This window comes from Dryobates pubescens, chromosome 30 (genome assembly GCF_014839835.1).
Source record: "Dryobates pubescens isolate bDryPub1 chromosome 30, bDryPub1.pri, whole genome shotgun sequence".
Taxonomy (NCBI): domain Eukaryota; kingdom Metazoa; phylum Chordata; class Aves; order Piciformes; family Picidae; genus Dryobates; species Dryobates pubescens.
Genome location: NC_071641.1, coordinates 983,673 through 1,010,097, shown reverse-complemented (window position 1 = coordinate 1,010,097; position 26,425 = coordinate 983,673). Strand labels below are relative to the sequence as shown.

The 26,425-nt window shown below is 39.8% G+C and overlaps 1 protein-coding gene across 2 annotated transcripts in view; it reads left to right on the top strand.

The window, feature by feature from the left end:
• RHOBTB1 (Rho related BTB domain containing 1) overlaps nucleotides 1-26,425 on the top strand; it is a 46,163-nt gene that overhangs the window by 17,342 nt on the left and 2,396 nt on the right. For both annotated transcript variants that reach the window (XM_054174728.1, XM_009906095.2), the window contains exons 2-9: nucleotides 4,247-4,448; nucleotides 4,790-4,893; nucleotides 17,698-17,883; nucleotides 19,592-20,559; nucleotides 20,963-21,081; nucleotides 23,796-23,946; nucleotides 24,896-24,984; nucleotides 26,274-26,379. In XM_054174728.1, coding sequence (XP_054030703.1) covers nucleotides 4,257-4,448; nucleotides 4,790-4,893; nucleotides 17,698-17,883; nucleotides 19,592-20,559; nucleotides 20,963-21,081; nucleotides 23,796-23,946; nucleotides 24,896-24,984; nucleotides 26,274-26,379 — 1,915 coding nt within the window. In that variant the 5' untranslated portion in view covers nucleotides 4,247-4,256. The remainder of the gene's footprint in view (nucleotides 1-4,246; nucleotides 4,449-4,789; nucleotides 4,894-17,697; nucleotides 17,884-19,591; nucleotides 20,560-20,962; nucleotides 21,082-23,795; nucleotides 23,947-24,895; nucleotides 24,985-26,273; nucleotides 26,380-26,425) is intronic.

Sequence of the window (26,425 nt, the reverse complement as noted above, 5' to 3'; positions counted from 1 at the left end):
GTAAAAATAGAAACATTCTAAGAGATTTTTGAGATCCTGTGTTACTCTTGCAGGTATCTTGTTTTCATTTCGATCCATCTGCTCGTCTTTCTTTAGAACTGGATTAAGCAACTGAATCTTTCACTTTTTTCTTTTGGGAAAGGTAGTATTTGATCAGATTTTTCCACTTGTAGGTTTTCTTGCTGCTTCTCATTTGATGGTTTTTCTGTCTTTCTCGAGTTTTTTTGAGTGTCCCCTCTGAGATTGGTCACACTTCCAGAAACTTTCTTTATCCTGTTTTGCTTTGATATTAAACTAAGATATCGTGGTTTATAGGCTGGCTTTAGAAGGTTTTTCATTAGTCTTGGAATGAAATGTTGATTTATTTATTTTTTTTCATTTATTTGTGCTTTATGTATGCTGGTCTGCTCTTGTCTAACCAGTTTTGTTTCAGTTCCAGTTGGTTTTCCCAGATGTTATGAGACTTTCAGAGATCAAATCTAGTTGGTTGGGTTTTATTTATTTAAGTTTTGTAAATACATGTTTATAATTTTTAATCAGTGTGATTATGTAATAGGGTTAGCACAAGCTTAACCTACAGGATACCTTAAAAAAAACTAACTGTGGCTGTATTTTCAAGGTCTTGTACTTACTCTTGTCTTTAATCATTCCAGTGGCCAGAATGATTCTGTCTACATTTGTGAGCATTTAATCCACACGTTTTGGTAATATTTATACTGTAATTTGTTGTTAGATTCTGCTTTTATTTGAGGTTTCTAAATGTCCATCCCGGCTTTTGTCTGTCAGTCTTTGCAGGAGCTATTTCTGGTTTAATCCTTTCTGAAAACTGGTGAATAATATTTAAATGATCTGCATTTTTGGTTCAAAGATTCTGTATATATACTTTAGTGGATTTAAGAACTTAACCACGAAGCTCTAGCTTTGTTTTTATTCCAGTTTATTTTAATCTGTCCTACACAGTATGAGCCACGCTAAAAATATCTGCATTAGACTGCCATTGATCTACAACAGGGCATTTGGGCAGGCTGTGTTTGAGTTCTGTGATAGCTTTGCTTTAATGAAGTTAGTAAGTATATTGGAAATCTAAAAAACAAATGTCTTAAATTTTATTTCCATATGTTTCTTTTCTAGTATTCTCAAATAAACATGCATTGATTTCTCTTGTTACTTTTTAGGTTTGCCTATTTATTTTAGATTCAGTTCATTATCCTCTTAGAAATTTCAGACACTGTACTCAATAAATATTTTGTGACTGAAATGCATTTTTGCAGAACTATCATTTAAGAACTCATGAAATCAGAATGTTATCAAAAACTTCAGCTAATCTGTGTAACAGCACTTTAATGGAATATTGGAAGAAAAAATGGTTTGGCATCTCTCTACATGGTAGTTTAAAAGCAACCAGACACACTGGCTAGCCATACTCCTTCATTTTGTTTTCCAGCCTTGTAAACATTTCCACATTCCATCTGTGATGTCTAGTCCATGCATGAATAAAATATGAAGTAATTTAATACCACGTATTATGTCGGGGGGGTTGCTGTTTATTCTCAGACTTGAAATATAGCATTTTTAGATTGCATACTGAAACCTTTTGGGGTTTTGCTATCCACTCAGTGTCCTGCCTTTGAGACTGTGGTGTCCAAATATGTCTCAGTCTCTGTAATGTGGAAAAAAAACATACTGGTTTTGTACTTTTATTTGTAGCATGACTACATTTTTTTAATGGATGTGGAAGAGGAAAGAGAAATTCTGTTTGGACTCTTGGAGATGGTACAGGGCCTGCGGGCCATCCCAGTTATCACGCTCATGGACAATGGCAGCCAATTGGCATCAGTGGTTGGATTGCAGACAGGCAACTGTGCTTCTCTGTAGTTTTTCAGGATGCTGGTTGCAACTCAGATGAAGGGATAAAGGCCATATCTTAATAGCTTTGTTTCCTTAGCAGCTAAAACATCTGTGCCGACACAGCAGGTTGATATCACAAGGCCATTAGGGTTGACAGATACACAGTTTGCATTGGATTGGAAGGGACTCTCAAAGGTCATCATCTCCAACCCCCCCTGCAGTCAGCAGGGACACCTCCAACTAGATCAGGCTGCCCAGCACCGCCACATTGGCTGACCTTGAATGTCTCCATGGACGGGGACTTCATCACATCCCCGGGCAACCTGTTCTAGTATTTTATGGTAAAGAACTTCCTCTTGATGTCTGATTTAAATCTACCCTGCTCAAGTTTCGAACTATTGCCCCTCATCCTATCATCACAAGCCCTCCTAAACAGTCATTCCCTAGCCTTCCTGTAGGTGCCCTTCAGATACTGAAATGCAGTTATAGAGCAAAGCTCTAGTTTTGCAACTATGTGCTTAGGAAGAAGTACTTCATTATGAGGGGTGAGACTCTGGAATAGCTGCCCCGAGAGGCTGTAGATGCCTCCTCCCTGGCGGTGTTCAAGGCGAGGCTGGATGAGGCCTTGAGCAGCCAAGTCCAGTTGAGAGGTGTCTATGCCACGGTGGGGAGGTTGGAGTAGATGATCTCTAACATCCCTTCCAGCCTAAGCCATTCTGTGATACTTATGCCAGGATGAAGAGCTTCTGGGCCTACATTTCAGTTTAGTGTAGGACCTCTCTAAAACATATTCTTACATGCTAGTCCATGCTGTAACACTTCCAGAATCAATCAGTGTCTGTGAAAATTTATCAATATGACACAGCAGTGGTGTAAACACCCCTTTGCACATTGTTGTCTGTGTGGTCCCTAACTCTTACCATGTACATGTAAATAGATTGTAACTGTACCTTAGCCATTATACCTATTAGCAAAATCACTATTATTTATAATAATTTTAAAGAAATGGCTTACACTAAGTTTTGACAGTGATTTTTGTTTCTTGGTTTGCATCACTTCAAATAATGAAAGAATGCTGTTAAAATTAGTGTTTGGCTAAAAATTACTAAATATACTTTTTCTTAAATAAGATCACAGTGCTCTGACAGTGAAAAATGGACATGAAAACAGCTTGTATTTATTATTTTAAACAGCCTGATGGTTAATGTATATTCTACATTTATGTGCAGATGAGATGGGAATATTAAAAAAGGGTATGGAAATAATCAATTTGGTTTCTTTATCTTGTAGTGCTTTATTCTCAGGAAAAAGGGCACTGTCACTTCAGATGATGACCTGTGTTTTGTCAGTTAAATTGCTGTAGTTTTCCTTTCTGAAGTAATCAGTAGGCAAGCCTTCCTGAACATATTTGTGCTTTGCATTTCCCCTTTTCTCCCTCCTTGATTACTATTCCCTGGTAGGTACCAGACTGCTCAAGAGACTGCCAGACACTGGAAAACCAAAATCAGATATATCAAACTATCATCCCATGTTCCTTAAGAGGAAAACAACAGGTTGTGCTGTACATGAAGTAGTTGGTTTTAGCTTTTCAAATACCCATTTTACATTTGTATGCAGGCATTTGTTCAATGTGTTGCCACATCATATTTAAGTAAAAAATTTCAATAACAGCTTTCCATAAGGAGAGTATCTTAATTTTTTTTTTTCTATTTGCTTTCCATTGTTGTGTGAAAAAGAATTTGTGGGTATGGTTAAGTATATTCCCAAGTTCCTAATAGGTTGATTTTTTTGTTTTCATATTAGTCCATGATTTGTACAAGCTTCTCCCTGGAAATTAGGAGTGTGTGATAGATGCAGGATATAATGGGAGTTGTGGTTTGTGGAGAACAGTCTCTGGAGTCATCTTATGTGTCAGTTTTATTGTGTGCATGTAACAAAAACCATCTGCGTGGCTTGCTGCTAGAAATATTGTTTGGACAGCCCTCAATCAAATTCTGAATGGGCAAGATTACAGAAGGCACATTTATACTGGCATTCTTCAGGTTAAATCCACTGATGTCCAGTCTTTTCTCCTTTGTGGTATAAAAAGTATTAGCATGAGGTACGAGCTGTCCTTGTTTCATCAAGATCTGTCTTCTGCAAACAGGCTTTTGTTTACAGAAACCAAAGTGAAAATAGCATGTGAACAGTATAAACCTGCTGCAGTCAAAATAGTTGTGTATTTGCATAACTGTGTGGTATTTAAAGGAAGCTTACTTTGGGCCGCTTTACTACAAGCTTTTTCTTAAGAGTTTGTCTGCTTGAGGCAGCTTTCAAGAAGTGGACTTAGAAGGCTCTGATTGTAAATAGCATTGACATTGCACAGTAGTAGAAAACAAGTTTGACTGTCTTGTTACAGTTTTTGATACATGGACACTGACATGGACTACGAAAGACCCAACGTTGAAACTATCAAGTGTGTGGTGGTTGGAGATAATGCAGTGGGAAAGACTCGTCTAATTTGTGCAAGAGCATGCAATACAACCTTGACTCAGTATCAGCTGCTGGCGACTCATGTACCAACTGTCTGGGCCATTGATCAGTACCGTGTCTGCCAAGAGGTAAGGACTGCAGGTGTGCCAAATAGGAAGCACATGCTGTGAGCTCACACTATTATTTATTGGCAAGCCTTCCTCTGTCAGGATGCAGCGATGAGCTCACAAGTGCTTTATGCACAATCTGTACAGCATCCATTGCATCTCCCCAAGTCTCTCATTGCAAAGTAACTTTTTCTATCAGACCTATTTTTAGGGAGATGCATATTCTGCTTGTTTCATAAAATACAGCATTTGCTGGAAACTCTGTACACTTGCTGTAGTATGTTTTGAACCTTGGTATGGGACAAAATAGAAATGTACATGTTTGGTGGGAAAGTGAATGGGTTTTTTGTCTTCCCTTCTAGGTCCTTGAACGCTCAAGAGATGTTGTGGATGAAGTGAGTGTTTCTCTCAGGCTGTGGGATACGTTTGGGGACCACCACAAAGACAGGCGCTTTGCTTATGGAAGGTAAATGAATCCAAGCAAAATTTTAATACTTGTAGTAAAATTTTAGGGCAGAAAAAGGTCTTAATTTTCAAAAGCAAGGACTTAAAAGCAATCAAGGGTATTCATATTCCTGTCTACTCCAGAGAAGATTATGTGTTGCAAGGATTAAAAAGATATAAATATTTTAAAAGCAGCATAGTTTTACTACACTACATTTCCTTGAGCTAAGCTCTGTCAACAACTGTTGTCCTATTTCATATTTTAAAGAACATGCCCCAAAATCAGATTGTAGTTTTACAGAACTGAACATCGTCAGTCCCTGTCCATATAAGCAGTGTATGCTGTAATTGCCTAACAAGAAACTAAGAAGGAGAGATCCTGGGAAACATCACTGTTACCCAATGAAATAATTATATGGTGAGAGCAGAGCCAGTTTCATGAAAGGTGAGCCTCTTTGGTACTTTTAAGCTGAGGAAAGGAAAGGTTTTTCTTCTATAAATATCCCGAGTCTTGTGGTGCATCTCTGAGTTCTAAAACCAAATTAAAATTAATTGAAGTTTTTTTCCCCAGCATGTATGATATAACATCAGCATAATTTCAGCAAGGGCTAAAACCAGTGATAGTCTTTCTGGTTTGTTTAATGGTAATGAGATCTGGTCTTGTGGCAGTACAGACAGCAGAACAGCTAAGTGACAGGTATTTGAATGCACATCTAAAGAGAACAGATTACCTGTATTGGACAAATACTGAGCTGAAGATGGATTTTGGACATATATTTTTGTAACTGACATTTGAGTGAGTCAATCCTCACATGTTTTTACACCTTCTTGAACTTTTGGTGTCCTTTTCATACTTGCTTCACTTACTGGAGATGATTAAACTGCCTTAGAAAGACTTTTATTTTTTATGTGTGGGAATGTTCTTTGTTAGAGTGTCTGTTGCAGCTCTGGATTCCATGTTCCCAAAATGTACCATCTTACTGTTTTCTTTCTCTCTGTGCTTCTCAATGAAACAAATGTCTTTGAAGGTTGAGTCTTTCATGTTCTCTGCCCCTTGGAACCACTGGAGAGGGTTCTATTTGTTGAATCCATCAGTTAAATTTTCACAGTGTAAAACTCCGTGTGGCAGTTTATACAGACTTTCCGTTGTATACAGCACTGCATTACTGTGTTTTTACAGTCATGAATTACCTTAAAGCAGCAATACAGCTGTGCTACATAATCTGTACCATTTGTGAATGAGCTTTGTAAGTGATGGAGGTTTAAGGTAGTATTGACCCTAATATTTAGAGCTACTTGAATGTATGAGTAGTTATTGGTTTACTTGTTGGCAGAATGCGGAGCTTGCTTTGCTAAATATGTATATAACTTAGCGTTTCCGCTAACTGTTCCTCTTTGGTGTAGCTTCCTGGTACTCTGCAACAGATACTGTGTCACTGAGAAGATTACTAGAGATTAGGAGAACAAAATCAGGCATGTTCTGAACTCTGATCCCATGTTTACTGATGAGATGGGAGAGGAGGGAAACAGCATACTTAGATTCTAATCCTTCAAACATCAAGGGGGATGTGAATAACTTCAGAGCTTGTGGGATTAAGCATATAACACAGTGCTTCATTTGTGATGTTAGCAGAACTGAACCTGTGTAGAATCAGGTTTGCTATACCCTGATTAACTTCAGGCTGTTCTGGAAACCTGCTGTTCTGTTAGTGGTTTTTCTGCAAGTCTGTTAATGCAGGAAGTAACTGCAAACTCTAAGGAAACTATTTTATCAATAAAAGCCCAGTTGTAAAATGGCCTATTTGTAGGCACTGGTTACGTTCTTCCTTGTTTGGGAAGATGTTTATGTTTTATTAAAACCCAGCTGTTCACTACTTTATCTATTTTAGTACTTTAAAAAGACATTTTTATATTGAATATTCTTGTTTTACAGAATTCATTTTAAATCACCTCTGTAGATTGAACTGCAGTCTCCTCATAGCTGAGTCAAGTCTTGCAGTACAGTGAAAGGCATATTTATGGCAAGCTGCTCAAGGCTATACCTGCAAGTGCCCGGTGGTTTTAATTGTCTGAAGGATCGTATAATAATATCACATTTTGCTGCCTTTGGAATTTTTATGTGTATGCCCCTTGTGCAGGGGAAGGCTTATTTCAGTGAAACACTCATCCAGAACCACTAATAGTCCTAAATGTGGGGTAAGAAGAGCTTGCAGGTCATTAATTCACCTGCTGCTCATTGGAAAAGATTGTTCCATACAGTTCCACAAAATGTTACATAAATAGATTATGCTATGAATGACAGGGTGAAGAGTTAATAGGCCTTGCAGCAAAGATAATCCTTCTTAATTCTTTCTTTTTCATGGAACAGGTTGCCCAGGGAGGTGGTAGAAGCCCCATCCCTGGATGTTTTTAAGGCCAGGCTGGATATGGCTCTGGGCAACCTGATCTAGTGGAAGGTGTCCCTGCCCATGGCAGGTGGGTTGGAACTAGGTGATCCTTGGGGTCTCTTCCAACCCTGATGAGTCTGTGATTCTGCAAAACAAGAAATGAGACTGACAAAAGGAATGTGAGAATGGAAGAGTTATTTCTACTGCCATCCTTTAAAATGGAAGTATGGACAGTGAGAGCCAGCTCATATTCTGCTGCATGGTGTTTAGTTTAATAATCACAGTCCTCTGGGAGCTTTGGGAAACAGTGCCTGACAGCTTAAGTGGGGGAGGTGGCTATGTAGCTGGAGGGACTTGGCAGGAGGGCTTGCTTCAGTTTTATAGCGTTGTGTTGGGGTTTTTCCTTAAGTGTGTGCTTCAGTTTTGCAAGTGTCCTAATCAGTTCAGCTTTGGTTCTGTGCGATGCCAGTTGCTTCTTGATACTGTGCTACTGGGTTTGCTTTAATGCAAAATGCTCCCAAGTGCTGTGAAATGACAATGTCTTTGTTATGACTGGTGTATTGATTTCCTGCTCCTGGCCACCTCATTGGCCGCAGTGTTACTGTATTCTCAAAGCCTGCAAATAACGTGCGAACTTCATAGAAAGCTCAAGTTGTAATTACACACCAGTTTCCCCAGGAGACACAAAGCTGTGTATAAAGACATGAAAACATCTGAATTTACATTTCAGCTTGTCAGGATTCTCTATCCTTCTGTCCAGACTGGTTTTGCATGAGTGTCAGCATGTCATCATGTTCAAACCAATTCTAAAATCAAAGAGGGAAAAAGACTGGCTTCTACTTTTTTTTTTAATATCCTTTTTATTTCTTCCAGGTTGAAATGTTTGGCTACAACTTGATTTAGTGTCCTATGTATCCTGGTTTATACGTGCAGCTCTACTATGTGTAAACATGACTGCAAGTCTGCAAAGAGTTAATTCAGTCCCAATCAAGTATTCGTTCTAAATGCCATAGATGTGGTATGTCAGCTAATTCAGCCAGGATAGTTTGTTTACTTGCAACTTAAATATGAGCTGTAGACCAAACAAAATCTGTTCATACAGCATGGACACAAAGTATCTTTTTCCTCATGGCTTACAAATGTGAATGAGCCTTGCTGTGAGACTGCTGACAGAGCCTCTTAAAATGTTTAGAGATCATCAGTACTGGGACCAGTCTTGTTTAACATCTTTGCTGGCTACATGGACAGTGGCATTGAGTGCACCCTCGGTAAGTTTGCTGACAACACCAAGCTGTGTGGTGCAGCAGACACACTGGAGGGAAGGGATGCCATCCAGAGGGACCTTGACAAGCTGGAGAAGTAAGTCCACGACAACCTCGTGAGGTTCAACAAGACCAAATGCTAGGTCATGCATCTGGGTCAGGGCAATCCCAAGTACCGATACAAGCTGAGCAGTGATTGGCTTGAGAGCAGCCCTGAAGAAAAGGACCTGGGGGTGCTGGTGGATGAGAAGCTCAACATGAGCCACCAGTGTGCACTTGCAGCCCAGAAAGCCAATCACAATCTGGGCTGCATCAAGATAAGCATAGCCAGCAGGCCAAGACAGGTGATTCTCCCCCTCTGCTCCGCTCTGGTGAGACCCCACCTGGAGTACTGTGTTCAGTTGTGAAGCCCCTATTACAGGAAGGATCAGGATGTGCTGGAATGTGTCCAGAGAAGGGCCATGAGGATGATTAGAGGGCTGGAGCACCTCTCCTATGAGGACAGACTGAGGGAGTTGGGGCTGTTCAGTCTGGAGAAGAGAAGGCTCCGAGGAGCCTTCCTTGTGGCCTTCTGATATCTGAAGGGGGCCTACAAGAAAGCTGGTGAGGGACTTTTTAGGGTGTCAGGTAATGATAGGACTAAGGGGGATTGGGAAAAAAAGAAATGGTTAGATTCAGGTTGGATGTTAGGAAGTAGTTTTTCACCATGAGGGTGGTGAGACACTGGAACAGGTTGCCTGGGGAGGTGGTAGAAGCCCCATCCCTGCATGTTTTTAAGGCCAGGCCGGATGTAGATCTGAGCAACCTGATCTAGTGTGAGGTGTCCCTGCCCATGGCAGGGGGGTTTGAACTAGATGATCCTTGAGGTCCTTTCCAATGCTAACAATTCTATGATTCTATGATTGTGTGTATAATCTATCTATAATAAAGAATAGACCTGCAGTGCTTTAAGCCTTCCCTGACTGGAGTGAAAAAGAATGTGTCAAATGTTACTTATGGTATTGCATAATACTCCTTTTATACTTGCTTGCCTAAGTCTCTGGCTGGGTAGAAAGAGGGCATTTGGGGTCTCTGCTGCAGTGCAACATCAAAATATTTCAGAAATGCTAAACCTGGAAAGTGACTTTCCATCAAAATCTAGATCTTAGTGAACTATTTATCTGAATAGGTACTAGGTCGATTTTTTAAGCTGCTTTCTACTCGGAGGGTCTCAGGATCTCAGTCTAGATTTCTTCATGCATACAACAGAATATGGAAACCACTCTCATCAACAAAATACAGTATTGTAAAATGGAGTTCTTAGCAATAACTTTGTGAAATCACTTTAAATGCCAGTTAAATTTTCTGGACTTTTTAATAAAAAAAGAAGAGGAGAGATTGGTTTCAGTGATAGCCCAAAAAAGCAGAAAACATGGAAGTCTGTATTTTCTCCTCAGAGAAAAAGATGCTTCTAGCATCTGTTAATGTTCAGTTTTATGTCTTCTGTGGCTTCAGAAGTTACTCTTATAGTGACTTCTTTTGGATACAAAACAAACCCTATCATTCTTCCATTTCTTCTGGATTTTTACCTGCTGCTTTTTCCTGTGGCTTCCTGGCTGTTCTTATATACCAGTACTTATACAGAATCATGCTCTTACTGAATTTGGGGACCTTGCTTGGATCTTCCTTTTTCTTGTCTTTTCTCCCCACCTTTCTGTCCTTACATTCCTCCTCTCCTTGAAATAGTTTCTTTTTTCTAAACATGTTCCTTCAAATGATGTTCTTTTAAGCTCAATGTTTTTCTGATTGATCATTGGTTCCCAGGTTTTTCAGAGAATGGGGGCAGGAGTAAAGAGAGGATTCATTTCTCCTGTCATTTGTTCTTTTGCAGCACCTTTGAAGGTTAGTTTGCAAAGTTAGTTTGTAGAGGCAGCATATTGTTCTCATCTGTGAGCTGCATCCATACCATCCCTACAATAATGGCAAATAAGCTCCAAAAGCCCACCTTTCCCTGTGTTTCTTGTTTCTCTGTTGTTTCTCAGTATATTTCTCATTAATTTTATTTTCTTATGTCTCAGAAATATGCAGAATATTTCAATGCTTTAGTCTCAATTAACTAACTCCAGGAATTTTCTTTGTAATAGAATTTTTGTTCCTGTGTTAGAAATTCTGGAACTGAGATCTCAGCTCCAGGGAAGGGAAAAAGGCCTGTATCGGTGTGTTAGGTTAGATGTGTATACTGCAAACTACCTGATTCCAAAGAGAGTTTTACTGAGACTGCTGGCAAAATTTAGCCTAGAATCATGCTAGGGTACTTTAGAGGAATCCTGTTTCAACTGCAAAGCTGTGTGTAGCACTAAGATGGATTTTTTCATAGTAAATACTGAAGCAGAGTTATGGGTGAATTTAATTCTGATAGCCAGCAGTAAGATGAGTCAAAATCAGATTTCTGTAAGCAGTCCTTTAACAGTAAAATTGTTTTCCTTGTGTTAGCTTGTTCCACATGACTTTGCCATTCTTTTTAGCACTATTACTGGTCAGGCACTTGTACACTAAGGGTAGCTCTTACAGATTTCTGCAATGGAAATGAAATATTTTAATCATTCTTTGTGATATCAAAACATTTTTGGTCACTCTCTGTAAATGCACCACTGTGTTCCCATGAGTACCTTGGAGGAAATAGAAGTGGTTTAAAACTGCCTAACCTTTAAGAATTGTGTATTTTGTAAGGAATGTATGGGAAAAGTTTTTCCACTTTGGAAGCACAGTCTTGAAATTTGCAGTTTTCTTAAATGTAGCTTTATCTTCTTTTTATTACTCCTGTCTCCTACTAAAGATGGTGTTACAGATCTGCATGCTACTCACCACAACATCTGAATGTATTTCAGGGCATTTTGACAGTTTCGCACATTACAGCAGTACTTAAGAAGCTTCACTGCTCTCGGTAAAGTATAGAACTAATTGCTTCTCTTGCTCACATCCAGGGCACTGCATGGTCTTGCCCTGCCTTAGCTGGGTATCTTCAGTTCTTCACATGCCAGGCACCCCCTGCATTTTAGTTTTCCTAGCTTCTCATCTGTTTTGAGTGTGTGACATCAGTTCTGTGTCTTCAGGTCATTTTGTTATGCTGACCAGTCACTTAATGAATTTCTTCTCATTTCATGTGATGGCTGCAACTGCATTTACTAAAAACTCTGTCCATGTAAACCATTGTCAGCCTTGCTTATCTGCACAATTTTTAAATATTTTTTTTAGCTCAGCAAGATGCATGCATGAAAAATGTTGTGTAACTGAGTGAATCCCTTCAAAATGTGTCTAGATGGACATGGAGATATATCAGGGTTTTTGCTTAGCCATAAATGAGATTCACAATTCTTAGACGGCCTTCTCCTGCCTGAACCTACTGTTTTTGTGACCTTGGGAACTGGGATTTACGGTCAGGCTGCTGCCTTACACAGTCTTCCAAGTGGTTGAAGGACTGTGCAGGTCTTGGTCTCCAGTGTGACAAGTTCAGCTGTGGTGCAGGTCTCTGAGGGACCTTGGGGAAATTATGGAAGATGTGAAGGGAAAAATAATGAAGGAAGAAAGAGAAAAAGCAAACCAACTACATATTGCTAAATAAATGTCTAAGGGTTAGCTGTTCTGGTAAAGTCAAGAGAGTCTAACAATTTGCATGTACCTCTACCAGACTGTTTGCTCTGTAAGATAGCCTAATAGCCTCCTTTACTTCAACCTTACTTCTGAGAAAAGCTTCTGTCTGAAAATAGGGAGAAATAAAGACTCTAGAAGGAGAAATCCGCTGTTGGTTTTGGTGGTTTGGTTTTTGGGGCTTTTTTCCCCCTCTCCCTCTCAAGTCTATTCTTGCAAGTTTCATTTGATTAAATATGTGCAACAGACCAAAATATAATTTGTCTATCCTTAAACCGATTCTGTCAGGTTTAACTCTTGTGTCTTATTTAGCTCTCTCAAACAAAATGCATACTTCTAATTCTAGACAGGTGAGAAGGTAGCACAGCAATGCAATTCACTCTTCCTCCTTTTCCTCTTTCCCATTCCCTGCATTGATTTCTAGAAGAGACACATCTTTTCACATTCTGTGTTATTCACAGCTTTTTCTTCCCCATTATGAATCTAACAGTATTACTCCATGATGCCACTTACACATGACCAGCAATTCTTTCATGCAGCAGTTTTTCTCAGTAACTTATGAATTATAAACTAGATGGAACAACTTCTTCCTAGATAATGCAGCATGTACATTTCAGAAGGCACCCCGTTTAATGAGATGTAAAGTTGTGTTAGCTTATCTGCAGCCAGTTTGTAGCTCTAGATTCAGACTATGAAACATAAAAACACACTTGCCATAGAATATGTGAGCTATCATTTAATATTGCTGTTTCCTTGTAAGGGCATTAGTGAAGATGAAAAATACATAGGAATTTCTCCTTGAGAGGTAGATCAGCGATGTCATATGTAGGTGCATCTGCAGTGCAGCTTGTTACACCAGCTCTGGAACACACAGCATGTAAGCAAGCAAGTCTTTCAGAATCTGTCCCAATGTTACACAAAACAGCCCTAGTTAGAAAACATTAACTTGTCTCCTGCTTTTGACCGCTCCAGCAGAAAAGCTTGTTACATAGGTAATATACTGCTTTTTCTCCCCCACCCTACAAGATTCTCAATTGTAGTGATTGCAGAGCAACTTCCAGGTGGTTACAATAGTTAATCTGTAGCTTGACTACTGCTAAAGCTGGAGGTTGGTATTTTAGTGTTGTCTTGTCTTTGTCACTGCTATACTGCTTGCCTATCAGCAGTGACTTGGATTGCTCTCCTTACATCTGATGCAGTTCATAACACACCCTGGGAGCACACAGTGTGCTGATTCCTGCCAGAGATTTGGCTGTCTAGAGTTCCCCTTCTTTCTCTGAACTCTGAAAAGGGATAATTGTTTCCATCAAAAGTTCTTATGCAATATCCAAGTTTGGGAAAATATTGTTGAACTGGGGACTGACCTGCTGGAGAGCAGTGAAGAGGAAAAGGACCTTGGGGTCCTAGTGGAGGGAAGGTTGACCATGAGTCAGCGATGTGCTCTTGTAGCCAATAAGGCCAAGGGTATCCTGGGTTGTATTAGAAGGGGTGTGGTCAGTAGGTTGAGGGAGGTTCTTCTTGCTCTCCTTTTTGCCCTGGTGAGGCCATATCTGGAATATTGTGTCCAGTTCTGGGCCGCTCAGTTCAAGAAGGAGAGGCAACTGATTGAAAGAATCCAGTGTGGAGCCAAGAAAATGATTAAGGGAGTGGATTGTCTTCCTTGTGAGGAGAGACTGAGGGACTGGGTCTCTTCAGCTTGGAGAAGAGGAGACTAAGGGGTGATTTCATGTTTACAAATACGTAAAGGGTGAGTGCCAAGAGGATGGAACCAGGCTCTTCTTGGCGATGCCCAGTGACAGGACAAGGGGCAATGGGTGGAAATTGAGGCATAGGAAGTTCCATGGAAACAGGGGGAAGAATTATTTCACTGTAAGGGTGACAGAACACTGGAATGGGCTGCCCAGGGAGGTTGTGGAGTCTGTCTCTCTGGAGATATTCAAGACCTGCCTGGATGAGTTCCTGTGTGATCTTGTATAGGTGATCTCTGGAGGTCCCTTTCAGCCCCTAACATTCTGTGATTCTATGAATGCACTGAGGTAGTACCTACATCAGGTAGATGTGTTGCTTGAAATGGTGGTAAGGTTAGGTCTTTGGCCACAGAAGCCTCCATAGCTATGTTTAGATCAAGCTGGGCTTAAGATGTGGAGAGTTCTCTACAGCTGAGAGAATCTGCTCATCTTTTCCATCTGCCAAGTTTCATACATGTACATTGTCTTCTCCCCTGCTTGGAGCCCCAGTGAGTAGAAAGAAACCTGCTTTCTTATATTGTTGATGTGGTGTTTCAGGTTGATCACCCACTGTAGCAAGTCACACAAATTATTAGTATGTTCAGTTGTTTCAGTAAGAGTATATGATTTGCAGTTTCTTTTGATAAACCTAAAAAAGCAGAATGTGAAGATAAATCAGTCATGCATTACCAACATGTAACATAAGATTATTTGCAATTGCTCTCTTTGTTTCTTGTGATACTTCACTATCAAGCATTAGTATTTGAGTAAGGGTAATCATTTGTAATCATTTGCTTTAGTTGTATTTAACAAAAGGTGATGTACACAGTACCTTATGTATTGCCCATGTCATTTGGATGGTGCTCTAGGAGGAATGTGATGGAGAAGTTCTAAACAACTTTCTGTTGGCTATGGAAATGTCCTTTGAATCATAATGAAATTTCTTTTTAGAAAGAAAAACAACAAACAAACCAGAATGTATTTATTAAATGTGTTGCTGCAGAAAGAGGAAAGCAGAAGTAAACTTGATTCATCCTTTCTCATTCTTCAAGTAATCAAATCACACAAAGATGGGAATAAATTAGATTTTTTTTTCATCCTATCTTTCTATGTTCCCTGAGAATCTTAAAATAACACTGGTAAATTTTTAATGTTTAGGAAATATTAATGCATTCTTTTAACTTGACAGGTTCTGGCATTTATGAACAAATGTCAAACTAAACTTTATGCTGAGGTGTTAGCAGGTTGTAAAAGCCTTTCGACGTGGAAAGGAATTGTAGGTATTTTAATTAAAGTTTCCAAAGGACAGTTTTCTCCAAATAGTCACAGTTCTATGTAGACAGTTAATTATCTTTATATATTACTGTCTCCAGTTTGTACTAATAGTACAAATCATGGTTATGACTTGGATGAAAACTTAATTTATTATGATAAGGTGGATGTATTTTGTGAGCTAGCGGATTCAGCTGTGGTACTGGGTCAGCGTGTGAACTCTCTCACTACCCAGTGATTTCCCATCTCTCCTGTTTATGGCAGAGGACCATTTTTCCCCCTCCCTGTTCAGTACAGAATTCTCAGGATATTCATATGGGGAAATCTAGGTTTTGACACAGGCTGAGTAATATGCAAAATGCTTTACCTCTTAATTCTGTTTTTCACTTCATTTGGAAGATGGAAATGTCCTTTTAGTGCATTGTTATGTGTGTTGTGAGTTACAGAAATATAAACCAGCTTTCCCCAGATCAGTTTTATGGTTGCCCAGGAAAGATTAGAGGTGATTAACTGCTAAGAACCACATGCATCTCTGTGGCAAAAGTGGGAGACTTCCTTGGCAAGGGCTGTAGTGCATGCCAAGGCTATTTTGGGTCCAGTCTATGCCTGTCCTTTCCAAGGAAACAGACCATCACTGGTGCTTCCGAGGAGCCAGCCCAGCACTGATGTTCAGCAGCGCCCTGGGGGAGCTGTTTGCATCTCCTGCCTGTGAAACCCTGGAGGAGCTGTGTTTCTGTTTGGTTTTCTGAGAGACGTGATGTGTGTCTTGTGGTTTGTAGAGTCAGGAGGGTTGGATACTCATGACTGCAATTACTTGGCTTAGGTATTAATTTCTGAATGACACAAGACAATCTGTCTCTCTAAGATGCTTAGTTGGGAGCAGCCAGCCAGGGAACACTTGCCTTTCTGCCTGTCCTGATGATCCTGAATTAAATGACTGACCAGATTACAATATGTGTAACACGATTGGTTTTCTTATCTTAGCTGTGCATTGGTTTCTCCTTTCTGGGAGCTAAGTGAATGTCTGCTGGGGCCCAGGTTTTGCTCTTACATGACCTTTGAATAAAGCAAGTTTGAGTTTAAAGGATGTTTGCCTCAGTTATGTGCAAGACCAGTGTGTTAGCTACTTACCACGTCATGATTTAGTAGATAACTCCAGTTTGAAAAAGCCTTCTTTCTAGGTATTACAGATATGTTGCAGTTTATATAAGATACAAACTTGGAGCGGGATCATTTCTCTTGCATTAAATTTTATGCTCACAGCAGTACCTGCACTGCATGAAGCTATCTTTAGAAACAGTCTTGCTGGATATGTCTCTGCCCTCTGTGAAATGTAGAAAGCAGCAGTACCATGGAGGTATTTCATTATTTAAGAGGTGAATGTTAGGATTCACTGCTGCTGCTCTATACATTACACAAACTGCAGACACAACAGATTTGTGCTAAATTAAAGAATAATAGATGTGAGCTAGACATGGTGTTGCTGAGTTTATCCGGCTGGCAATTCTGCAGCAATAAGCTGCTGCCTTGAAATGTCCTTCCCTCTTAGTTTTTTTGTAAGAATTTCAATTTAACTTGTTTTCTTTTCTTTCTTTTATCTTCTCCCATGAGAGGCCTAAGAGCTTGGAACTGCATTGTAGCATCCCATCCCAATTTATAAATCATGAAATTGCCTCAAATTAGGAATGCCCTGAGACAAATATTCAAGTACTACTCTGCTTTAGGGAGCTAGCCCTGACAAGAGTTATGGGGGGGTTTACTGGATGAACTGTCAACTTTAATTCTCATACTAACAAATGATAAAGCAAGTTTATTTAGTGAAGTACTTTTTGTATCCTTAAAACCTCTAAAAGCCTGCAAATAATGTCATACTTCCTCTGAATTAAATCACTACACTTTGCTGACCTTATTTGTATTGTAATGCTTATTTTTGCTAATATTGTAGAAGTGGTCAGTCTGCAATAATTTGCCCTTCCAACAGGTTATTTATTAAAGATGTTAGAGAAGTGCTGTGCAAAGTGCATTGCAAAGAAGAGCACCCCAGTACCTAAAATGGTGCAGTAAAGATACTTCTCCATGAGAAGCTCAGAAGGGATCTGTGTTTGCCTGTGTAGCTGTTCTAAAGTTTTGAGTAACTCCTGTCCGATTCCTAAGCACCAGTGATCTTTGAATTGTAGTTTAGATGTCCAGTCAGCAGAACTATTTCTTGAGCAATGACAGCCTGTGAATAACTGTAGTGTAAAAGCAGAGAGTGGCAACCCCTACCTCTCTTCTCAGTGCTCTGTTTGTACCTGCAGGGATCATCTTGGCATGGAGGGAGGGGCAGCGCTTCCTAGGTGTGTGGCTTTGTGTTCCCATGCTTCTGTGGCCAGATGTGGAGCTTCTATCAAACCGCTGCATGAAAAACATGTATTCTGACATCCGGGTGTCAGTGCATTTTTCAAAGTACAGAGTGGAGTGCTTTAGAATGGAGGGATGAAAATAGGTTAAGCTGCAGCAGAAACACCTATTTGTCAGGTTTTAATTGGATATTTTCCTGTTGCCTTTCTAGGTCTGATGTAGTTGTTCTGTGCTTTTCAATTGCTAATCCTAATTCACTGAATCACGTGAAAACAATGTGGTATCAAGAAATCAAGCACTTCTGTCCTCGCACACCTGTCATTCTGGTGGGCTGCCAACTAGATCTCCGCTATGCAGACCTTGAGGCTGTTAACAGAGCCAGACGCCCTTTGGCAAGGTAAAGTTTAAACAAAAAATAAAACCAAAACCAACCCACCTTGGTAATCAGGCATAGTGCTTTCAAAAGAGAAATGGTGGAGCTTCATGTCTTCTATTATTTTTTTGTTGTTAATTGAGAACCTGTGTACTATCTTTTGAACTCTGTTGTCTTAGTTCTTTAACACAGACACACACACACACACACAGAGTATGTTTCCCACAATCACATTGCACATTGGACATCTGAACTTGTTTGGGTGCCTGAACACTATGATAATATAGAGATAATAATGACACCAGGAGTTTTCATGTATGTCCTTTTTGATCTGAACACGTGTCTCATCCTGCCCTGTCACTTCTGCCAGGTACTGTTTGAAACTGACAGATTCTACTCAATTTTTCTTAATGCTCTTTTTTTTTCTTTTGTGTGTGAATGTAATCCTAAATCATGGAAGACAATAAAGTGATTGCAAATTAATTTTTGAAAAATTCTGAGATTAAAAGAGAGTTTGAGGTCATTCTGGATAAACTTTGTTTTTTCCTAGTTCAGAAAACAAGCATTCACGTGTTTGGCCAAAACAGTGCCACAGTTGCCTGCTCACTTCTAATTTCTTCCTTTTATATGAATTTGAATGAGACCAGATTCATGCAAATAGTATCCATGCCTGTTTAATTAAAGGCTGCATTGTAACAGACTTCCATAAAGGGTTTCAATTACTGTTTCATGGGCTCTTAGAAATTGCACTGCATTCCATTTGACTCAGCAAGAGGATTTTCATATGATTGTGTGTTTCTTAAATATTTCTTTGTTGTGTAAGTGGGGTGGGCTTTTTGGTTTACTCTTTAAAAGGAAATGTGTTTTCAAAACTCTTCTTCTGCCCTAATGCTCCTTTCTGATTTCACCAGTCTGAAGCACTATTCTGCCTGTCTCGCACAGGCTTCTGCCACCTGATCTGATTATTATCTGGCAACTAGAGCAAGCTGTTGTCTGGAGTGTGTTTTAATCTGTGCCAGCTTGTGTCTGTCCAATATGGCATTCTCAGAGAATGCACTGTTGGATCATGTCTTCTGGTGAAATAATTTTTTTTGGCAAAATGGATTCTAGCCCAGACTCTTTTTCTGGTTTGTTTACCTTAGAGCTGCTCTGGAAATTCATGATTTCCCACATAATGCTTCTACAGCCAAAATGCAGGCCTAGCTCCTGAAGTGTGTGTTCAGTTATGATTTTGTCATAGGCTGCTAAGATTTACTTAAAGAGCCATAAGCTTAAGACATACTTTTAATTTCATTTTTAGCTATGTTTGTGGTATTCCCATGTCCTGGGAATTTCCATTTGAGTTTAAATGATGAATACAAAGAAAGATACTGACAAAATACCTGAGTTGAAGAGGACACTAGGAGGTCTATCAAGCATCTCATCAACTTCTTTTACAGCAAATTTCTCTTGAACAGAGAGAAGGGGTGCTTCATTTTGTGCATATAATTTCTAGATAATGTAAGTAACATTGCAAAGACACTGTCAAACTTAAGCAAAATTATGTTTATGTGCTATTCTAAAACTCTATGGTGTCATGACTTCCAAAGGGCTTTGTGGGCTGAATTTTATGTTCTGTTTCATCTGAATGATAGTTAGCTCAGAACTGTTGCAGAGATCTTTTGTAAAATTCCCAAAGAAACTTTGTGATGATTGTTGTGTTTGAGGTTGTTTTCTGTTTGTTTAATCTTAGGCCAATAAAAAGAGGAGACATTTTGCCGCCAGAAAGAGGCAGAGAGGTTGCCAAGGAACTTGGGATACCATACTATGAAACCAGTGTATTTGATCAGTTTGGGATTAAAGATGTGTTTGACAATGCAATTAGAGCTGCCCTGATCTCCAGAAGGCACCTGCAGTTCTGGAAATCCCACTTGAAGAAGGTCCAGAAACCTTTGCTTCAGGCTCCATTCCTACCTCCAAAAGCTCCTCCTCCGGTTATCAAAATTCCCGAGTGTCCCCTACCGAGCATGAATGAAGCTGGATATTTATTGGACAGCCCACTGTGTGCAGACGTTATGTTTGTTCTCCAGGAGCAGGACTGTATTTTTGCTCACAAGATATACCTAGCTACCTCCTCTTCTAAGTTTTATGACCTTTTCTCAATGGAATGTGAGGACAGTCCAGACTTGGATGAAACACAGTGTAATAAAGAAAATAAAACCATGGATGTTCTGACAAGTCACCTTGAGACAACTAGTGACAGTGATGAGATATCCTTGAAAGCTGCTGATGTTAAAATTCCCCCACCAGAAAGTACTGACTCTTTAAATATGCTAGAGCCTGAGCTCGGTGAAGCAAATTCTGTATCAAGGTCTCTGTCATCATGGGGTAAGGGGTTTGTTAGTGTGCATAAGGAAGTGCAAGTGAATCCTGTCTCCAATAGGATGTGTCCTGTAACTGTGGTAAAAATGGATTCATCTGTGCAGGCTGGGCCTTTTAAAACTGTTTTGCAGTTCTTATACACAGGACAACTGGATGAAAATGAAAAAGATCTTGCAAGACTGGCTCAGATTGCTGAAATCTTGGAAGTATTTGATTTGCGAATGATGGTGGAGAATATTATGAATAAAGAAGCCTTCATGAATCAAGAGATTACTAAAGCATTTCATGTCAGGAAAGCTAATAGGATAAAAGAGTGCCTTTGCAAAGGGACATTTGCTGGTGAGTAAATATGTGCTTTAACAGAAAAAGCACTAATTCTGCTCTCCTTCATCTTCCTGTCACTTCAGGGACATCTTACTGGGACATCTTACGTTGTTCTGAGAGGAGGGATGAGCTCAAATTTGTAGTGTTACTTGAGGCTAACTGTTCCAACCTGGGGTTCTGCTGTGTAATTTCAGAATCTACACAGAAGCTTTTAAATAAGTAACCAAGATGCTGAGCATCTAATGTCTACTTTTTAAGGATGGCCTTTTATTTAGCTGTGTAAAACTATAGAGTTCTCTTCAGAGTGGGCTGTGGGAACATCCTTGCTTAGCAATGTGTAAGTGAAATGTACATTCTTGAGACAGTTTGACTTTAAGTGCAAACTTGCAGTGTGCTTGTTCCTTTGTTCCCACGGCAGATGTGACATTTAAATTGGATGACGGAACCATACATGCCCACAAGCCACTGCTGATTTGTAGCTGTGAATGGATGTCAGCTATGTTTGGAGGATCATTTATTGAAAGCTCAAACAGTGAGGTATTTGTCCATTTTTGTCCATTGTGCTTATAACATCTGATGGATTCAGGATGACGGGAAGCATCATTCTGTATCTATTGGAAGGGTTGCAATAATCCCTGGGATGACTGTGCTTCTTTATTCTTCCCTTGCAGACCTGGGATGCTTTTCTTCTTATGGCATTAAATTAGGAAGTTAGAATGCCTAGGAGGATAACATTTTCTGAAGGCATGAGACTTCCTCCAATGCTGGAACATGTGTTTAAACTCTTAAGGGGCAAAGGGTGGTGGGAATTAAAAAGGGATTTGTACATTTCTTGAATAGAAGTTTTAAAGTTGTGTGAATATATATGTCAGAAGAATTGCAAAGAATTCTTGGGGCAGGGGTATTGTTGAAAGAACTGAAGGGAAGAAAGGTTTCAAGAACATAGTGTTACACTAGAAAAGGGAGCTGGCTTGACAGTACTTCAGTAGAAACTAAGCTCAAATTCTCTAGTGAATCTGCTTGTCCTTTTGCAAAAAGCAGGCATGAAGTGCACTATAAAATATTTCAGTGCTTTGAATTAAGATTTTGCAGCACAAGCCTTGTTATTTTCAGGTGCCTTTTCAGTCTGTTTTTCAAGTTCTAAATGCTCTACTAATACTGGAAGATTGTGTTCTACTTAGATTTATTTTTTCTTGCTTCTTCTACAGCTGTAAATATAATTCCTTTCCCAGAGGCATACTGAACAAGTGGTTCATTAAAAACACATTGTTTGGGTCTAGTAAGCAACATTTGACAGTGAAAAGTATGTTTATTTTCTACCAGCCCATTTTTAATGATTAACTTAACAGTCTTAGCTCATCTTTCCAGTTTGATATAGCTTCCATTTTGTAGAGTTTAAAGCATTCAGTAAAGCTTTTGGAAGTTTTAAATGTAGGTAGATATGAACTGAATTGTTACCTTTGACTGGCTCACCAAAAAATCAAATCATCCATTTTTTCACTTGGTTTTATTATGTGTTTGAAACACAACATTTTTTTAAACCCATTCACTGAAATTTACTGTTCTCTGCACCAGCTAAAATGTATTAAAAAGTTTCACAACTAGTTCCTCTTACTTGGAGAACTGAGCTAGTTCCCAGAGTGGCTGATACCTGTAAGTGGGTTCATACTTTGCACTCTAAAATCTGGGTCTGAATCTCGCCCGTCCAAGCAGAGCTGAAAGTAAGATTCACAAGCCCCTGAGGTTAACAACCCACTCTGTGCTAACAGGTAACCCTCATCTAGCAAGATGCCTGTGATGACTGCCTGAAAGCAGTCAGATTGAGTTGCATGTCCACTGGGTTCTTATCATGACTTTATTATTCTGCTCTGCAACTTTTGGGTTTTTTTAATGCAAGTTCTTCACAATGCCACAATGCATTCTGAAGTTTCATCATCTGTTGAGTTACGAAGATGGACATAGAACTGTTGAATTGAGTCCAGAAGAGGGCCACAAAGATGATCCAAAGGCTGGAACACCTTTCCTGTGAGGACAGGCTGAGGGAGCTGGGGTTGTTCAGCCTAGAGAAGAGAAGACTCCAGGAGGACCTAAGCTGCCAGTACCTGAAGGGATCCTGTGGGAAGGCTGAAAAGGGACTTTTCATAAGGGTGTCTAACAATAGAGACAAGAAGGAATGCTTTAAAGCTGAGGGAGAGTAGGTTTAGAGTGGATTTTAGGAGGAAGAATTTCAGTACAAGGGTGGTGGGATGATGGAATAGGTTGCCATGGGAGGTTGTGGATGCCTCCTCCCTGGGGGTGTTCGAGGCCAGGTTGGATGAGGCCTTGAGCAGCTGAGTCTAGTTGAGAGGTGTCCCTGTCCATGGTGGGGAGGTTGCAGTAGATGATCTCCAAGAACCCCTCCAACCTAAGCCATTCTAGGATTCTACGTACACAACAAACTGCTGCTTAACTAGTCTAGGTATTGGAAACAGACTTACTTGTCACAGCCTTGCACTCTGCAAAAATCAATTTCACCTTGTTCTTTGCAGGGCTGATAGTGTGCAAACTGTAGTTGAGATGCTACAGTGATAGCTTACAGTGAGGTCTTCTGACTCTCTTTCCTCTCTGTTAGGCTTCTTTACAGTAAAATGGAGTTGGGGTTGTGCTGGTGAGAAATTAGACAGCTTTTATCCTAGTCTTGGTAGTTTCATTATATGCTGGTTACACTGATTACACGGGTGGCAGAAATGGTTAGATTCATTTCTTCAATTCTTGGCCCCGTCCCAACCATCATTTACTTGGATAATTTCATTATTTATAGACAGACTGAGGGAGGTGGGGGTTTTGTTGTCTTTTAGTTTCTGTTATTCTCAGAATCTTCAGAATATCCCTTTGCCAAGAGCAGATAGAGTGAATTCCTCAGGAAATCTACCAAAGGCATGTGAAGGGCTCAGGGGCTTTTATGTATTGCATAGAGCTGTCCACTTGCACACTAGAAAGCATGGAACTCACTCACTGTTTGACAGAGAACCGGTTCTAGGAACTTGGTACCAAATTGCTTGTGTGTAAACTGGTGAGGAATAGGCTTGGAGCTTTGCTGGTAACTGTTTTCTTGAACTCTAATGGGAAATTTATGTTTTGAAAAATGTTTTCCCTCTATTTCTAAACTGGCTTGAAAAGACATAGTCCAGCAAAGGGACAGAAGTGAAATATGGCCTCTGTATGAAAATTTCTTAATTATTAGAGCTTTTTCTCTTAAATCTCTTTTCCAGGTAGTTCTTCCCAACATAAACAAGACTTCCATGCAAGCAGTTTTAGATTACTTGTATACCAAGCAACTGTCCTCCAGTCAGGAACTGGACACACTTGAGTTAATTGCTTTGGCAAACAGGTTTTGCCTTCCTCACCTGGTTGCGCTAGCAGGTAAGAATTTGTGGCCTTGTCCAATTCAACGTCTTCTGTAATGGCTGAAACATGTTTTGATGGTTTTTAGTTTTGTTTTAAACCAGCTCACAGCACTGAAGTATTCTATGCTTTACAGACAGAAAGAGCAAACCTTGTCTTTAGCATTGACGTTCATTCCATGTAGTTCTTGTTGACAATTTGCCGAGTGCAAAGGCTACCACCAACAGCCAGAGCCGAAAGAATCAAATCAGCTGACAACATTTCTCAAGAAACACTCAAACTTCAACCATATTTATGATTCTAGGGAAGGGTTAAAGAAGGTCTTGAACCAAAATTACTTTTGGGGGAACTAGTTAGCTTTCATCTGAATTGTGGGAACAGCTAATGTGAGAAACTGATGAGGGCCTGAAGTGAATTTTTCTCTCTTAGTGCTGCGGTTATACTTATCAATAAATCCACAATGCAGTGACAAATACACCGTTGCTTAAAAACTTCACTGTTGCTTTTATATTGTCTAAAAGAGAGACCTGATCCATATTTCTAATTTATGTTGAATATTGCACCCATCCATTCTGCCAGAAAGAGGCTAGTGGCTCTGAGCTTTGCCATCTATGGATGGGTATTAATTGCAGGTTTTATTTCTGCAAGAAAGATATAAGAATTAGGCATGAAACCAGAAATAAATAGTTTGGGTTGGAGCAAAGGATCAAATCTTCATGTGGACTGGACTCCCCTGGAGCAAGATGGTTTTATCTGTGATGTAGAATCTCTAGCCACAACTCTAAATGACAGAATTTGACTTCACCAAATCTGAAGCTGCTCAGGGTGTCTGGGTGAATGTGCCACTTAGTAGTATGTGCTAGAATTAACAGTAGGAGAAGGGAGATCATGCCTCCTTGTTTCTGTTACTTGTGGAGGATCTGACCTTTGCCTGTTTCCCTGAGTAATGCTTTTTCTTTTAAAACAGAACAGCATGCAGTACAAGAGCTGACCAAAGCCTCAATGAGTGGTGTTGCAATAGATGGAGAAGTCCTATCTTATCTGGAACTGGCTCAGGTCGGTGAGCGCTCCTTTTAAAGAGGTTCTGCTCAGATGCTGGACTTGGTTTTAGCACCTGACTGGTTTTGATTCATCTAAGTGGCTTGACATCTGTAGGTTTGAGAGTGACTGATGATAGAATTTAGTTTTCTATTGTGAAGATATTTACTTACATAGATGCTTCATCTTTTACTTGATCTGGGAGGTGCTTTCACCTACATACTTGTTTTTCTTGATTGTGGAACTTTAAAGCACCATGTTCTCATGGTCATGTTTCAGTAATGTGAAATGTAGTGTAATGAAGCTGTTCAGCTTTGTGGTATTGTCTGATTCTTGGGTTCCTTGCAATTCAGTATTTTTGGATGTATTTAGACCTGTATTGCAAAGGTAATTTCTTTTTTAGGTATTGTTAGACTTGACATTTAGGCTGGCTACTCAGAGCCAGTCATCTGATCAAATCCTACTACTTCGAGTTCAAACACATTTGAATATTTCTTGAGTCTCAGAAGCCATGAAAAGAGAGCTCCAGATCACAGTTGAACTGCATACCACTGCTTTCTAAAAGAAGTGCTGCAGTGGTCTCCCAGATACAGTTGACTTATTCTTGACTTCACACAACTGATAAGTCTGGCTGCAGCTTGGCCCGAAGTCTAGAGTTTAAGTAGAACTGAAATACGGCATAATGTGGCCACCACGTAAGATTTCCTGCAGCTGCTTTCAAGTCCCTGTCTTGCAATATCTTCAATGCTGTTGCAAAACCAGACCTGAGTGCCTTCCAGGAAACATTAATTTTATAAAGGATAATTTTTCTTTCCTTTTTTATCTCTGCTGTTAGAATATCATCTGTGCCCAGTACCTGCAGAAATATGATGTGTTTCTAACCCAAGAAGATCACAGTAGATGGTCAGAATACCAGAACAGATACAGATGCAAGATTTTGTAGCTTTCAGTAATGCTTGAATTCTGTCAGCAAGCAGTTTTCCAGGGAGTTACTTCAGAGCAGGGTTTGCAGTAACAGATAGCAATATATGACTGGTACAATCACATCAGAATGCGGTTTGCCAGCTGCTGTGCATGCTAAACACCTATTTATGAGCCTTTTGGGCTACTGTTTGTTCCAGCAGAATTGTGCAGCAAGGTCTAGGGCATCTAGAAGCTACTTCAGTCTCAAAAGCTCCCCTGTATGCTTGTGAGAGTACTGCTGAATGCAATTGGCTGGGGATCACTCTGGCTTTAGTTATTGTTTGGGGGTGCAAAATGAATAATAAAGGCAGAAAATAAAATAAGCCTTTTCTTTTTCTTTACAGTTTCACAATGCTAACCAGCTGGCAGCTTGGTGCTTGCACTACATTTGCACCAACTACAACAGCGTTTGCTCCAAATTTCGCAAGGAAATCAAAGCTAAGTCTTCAGGTATGGGCAACTTTCCTGCCCAGTTTTCATGCCGTTTCCCTTTCCT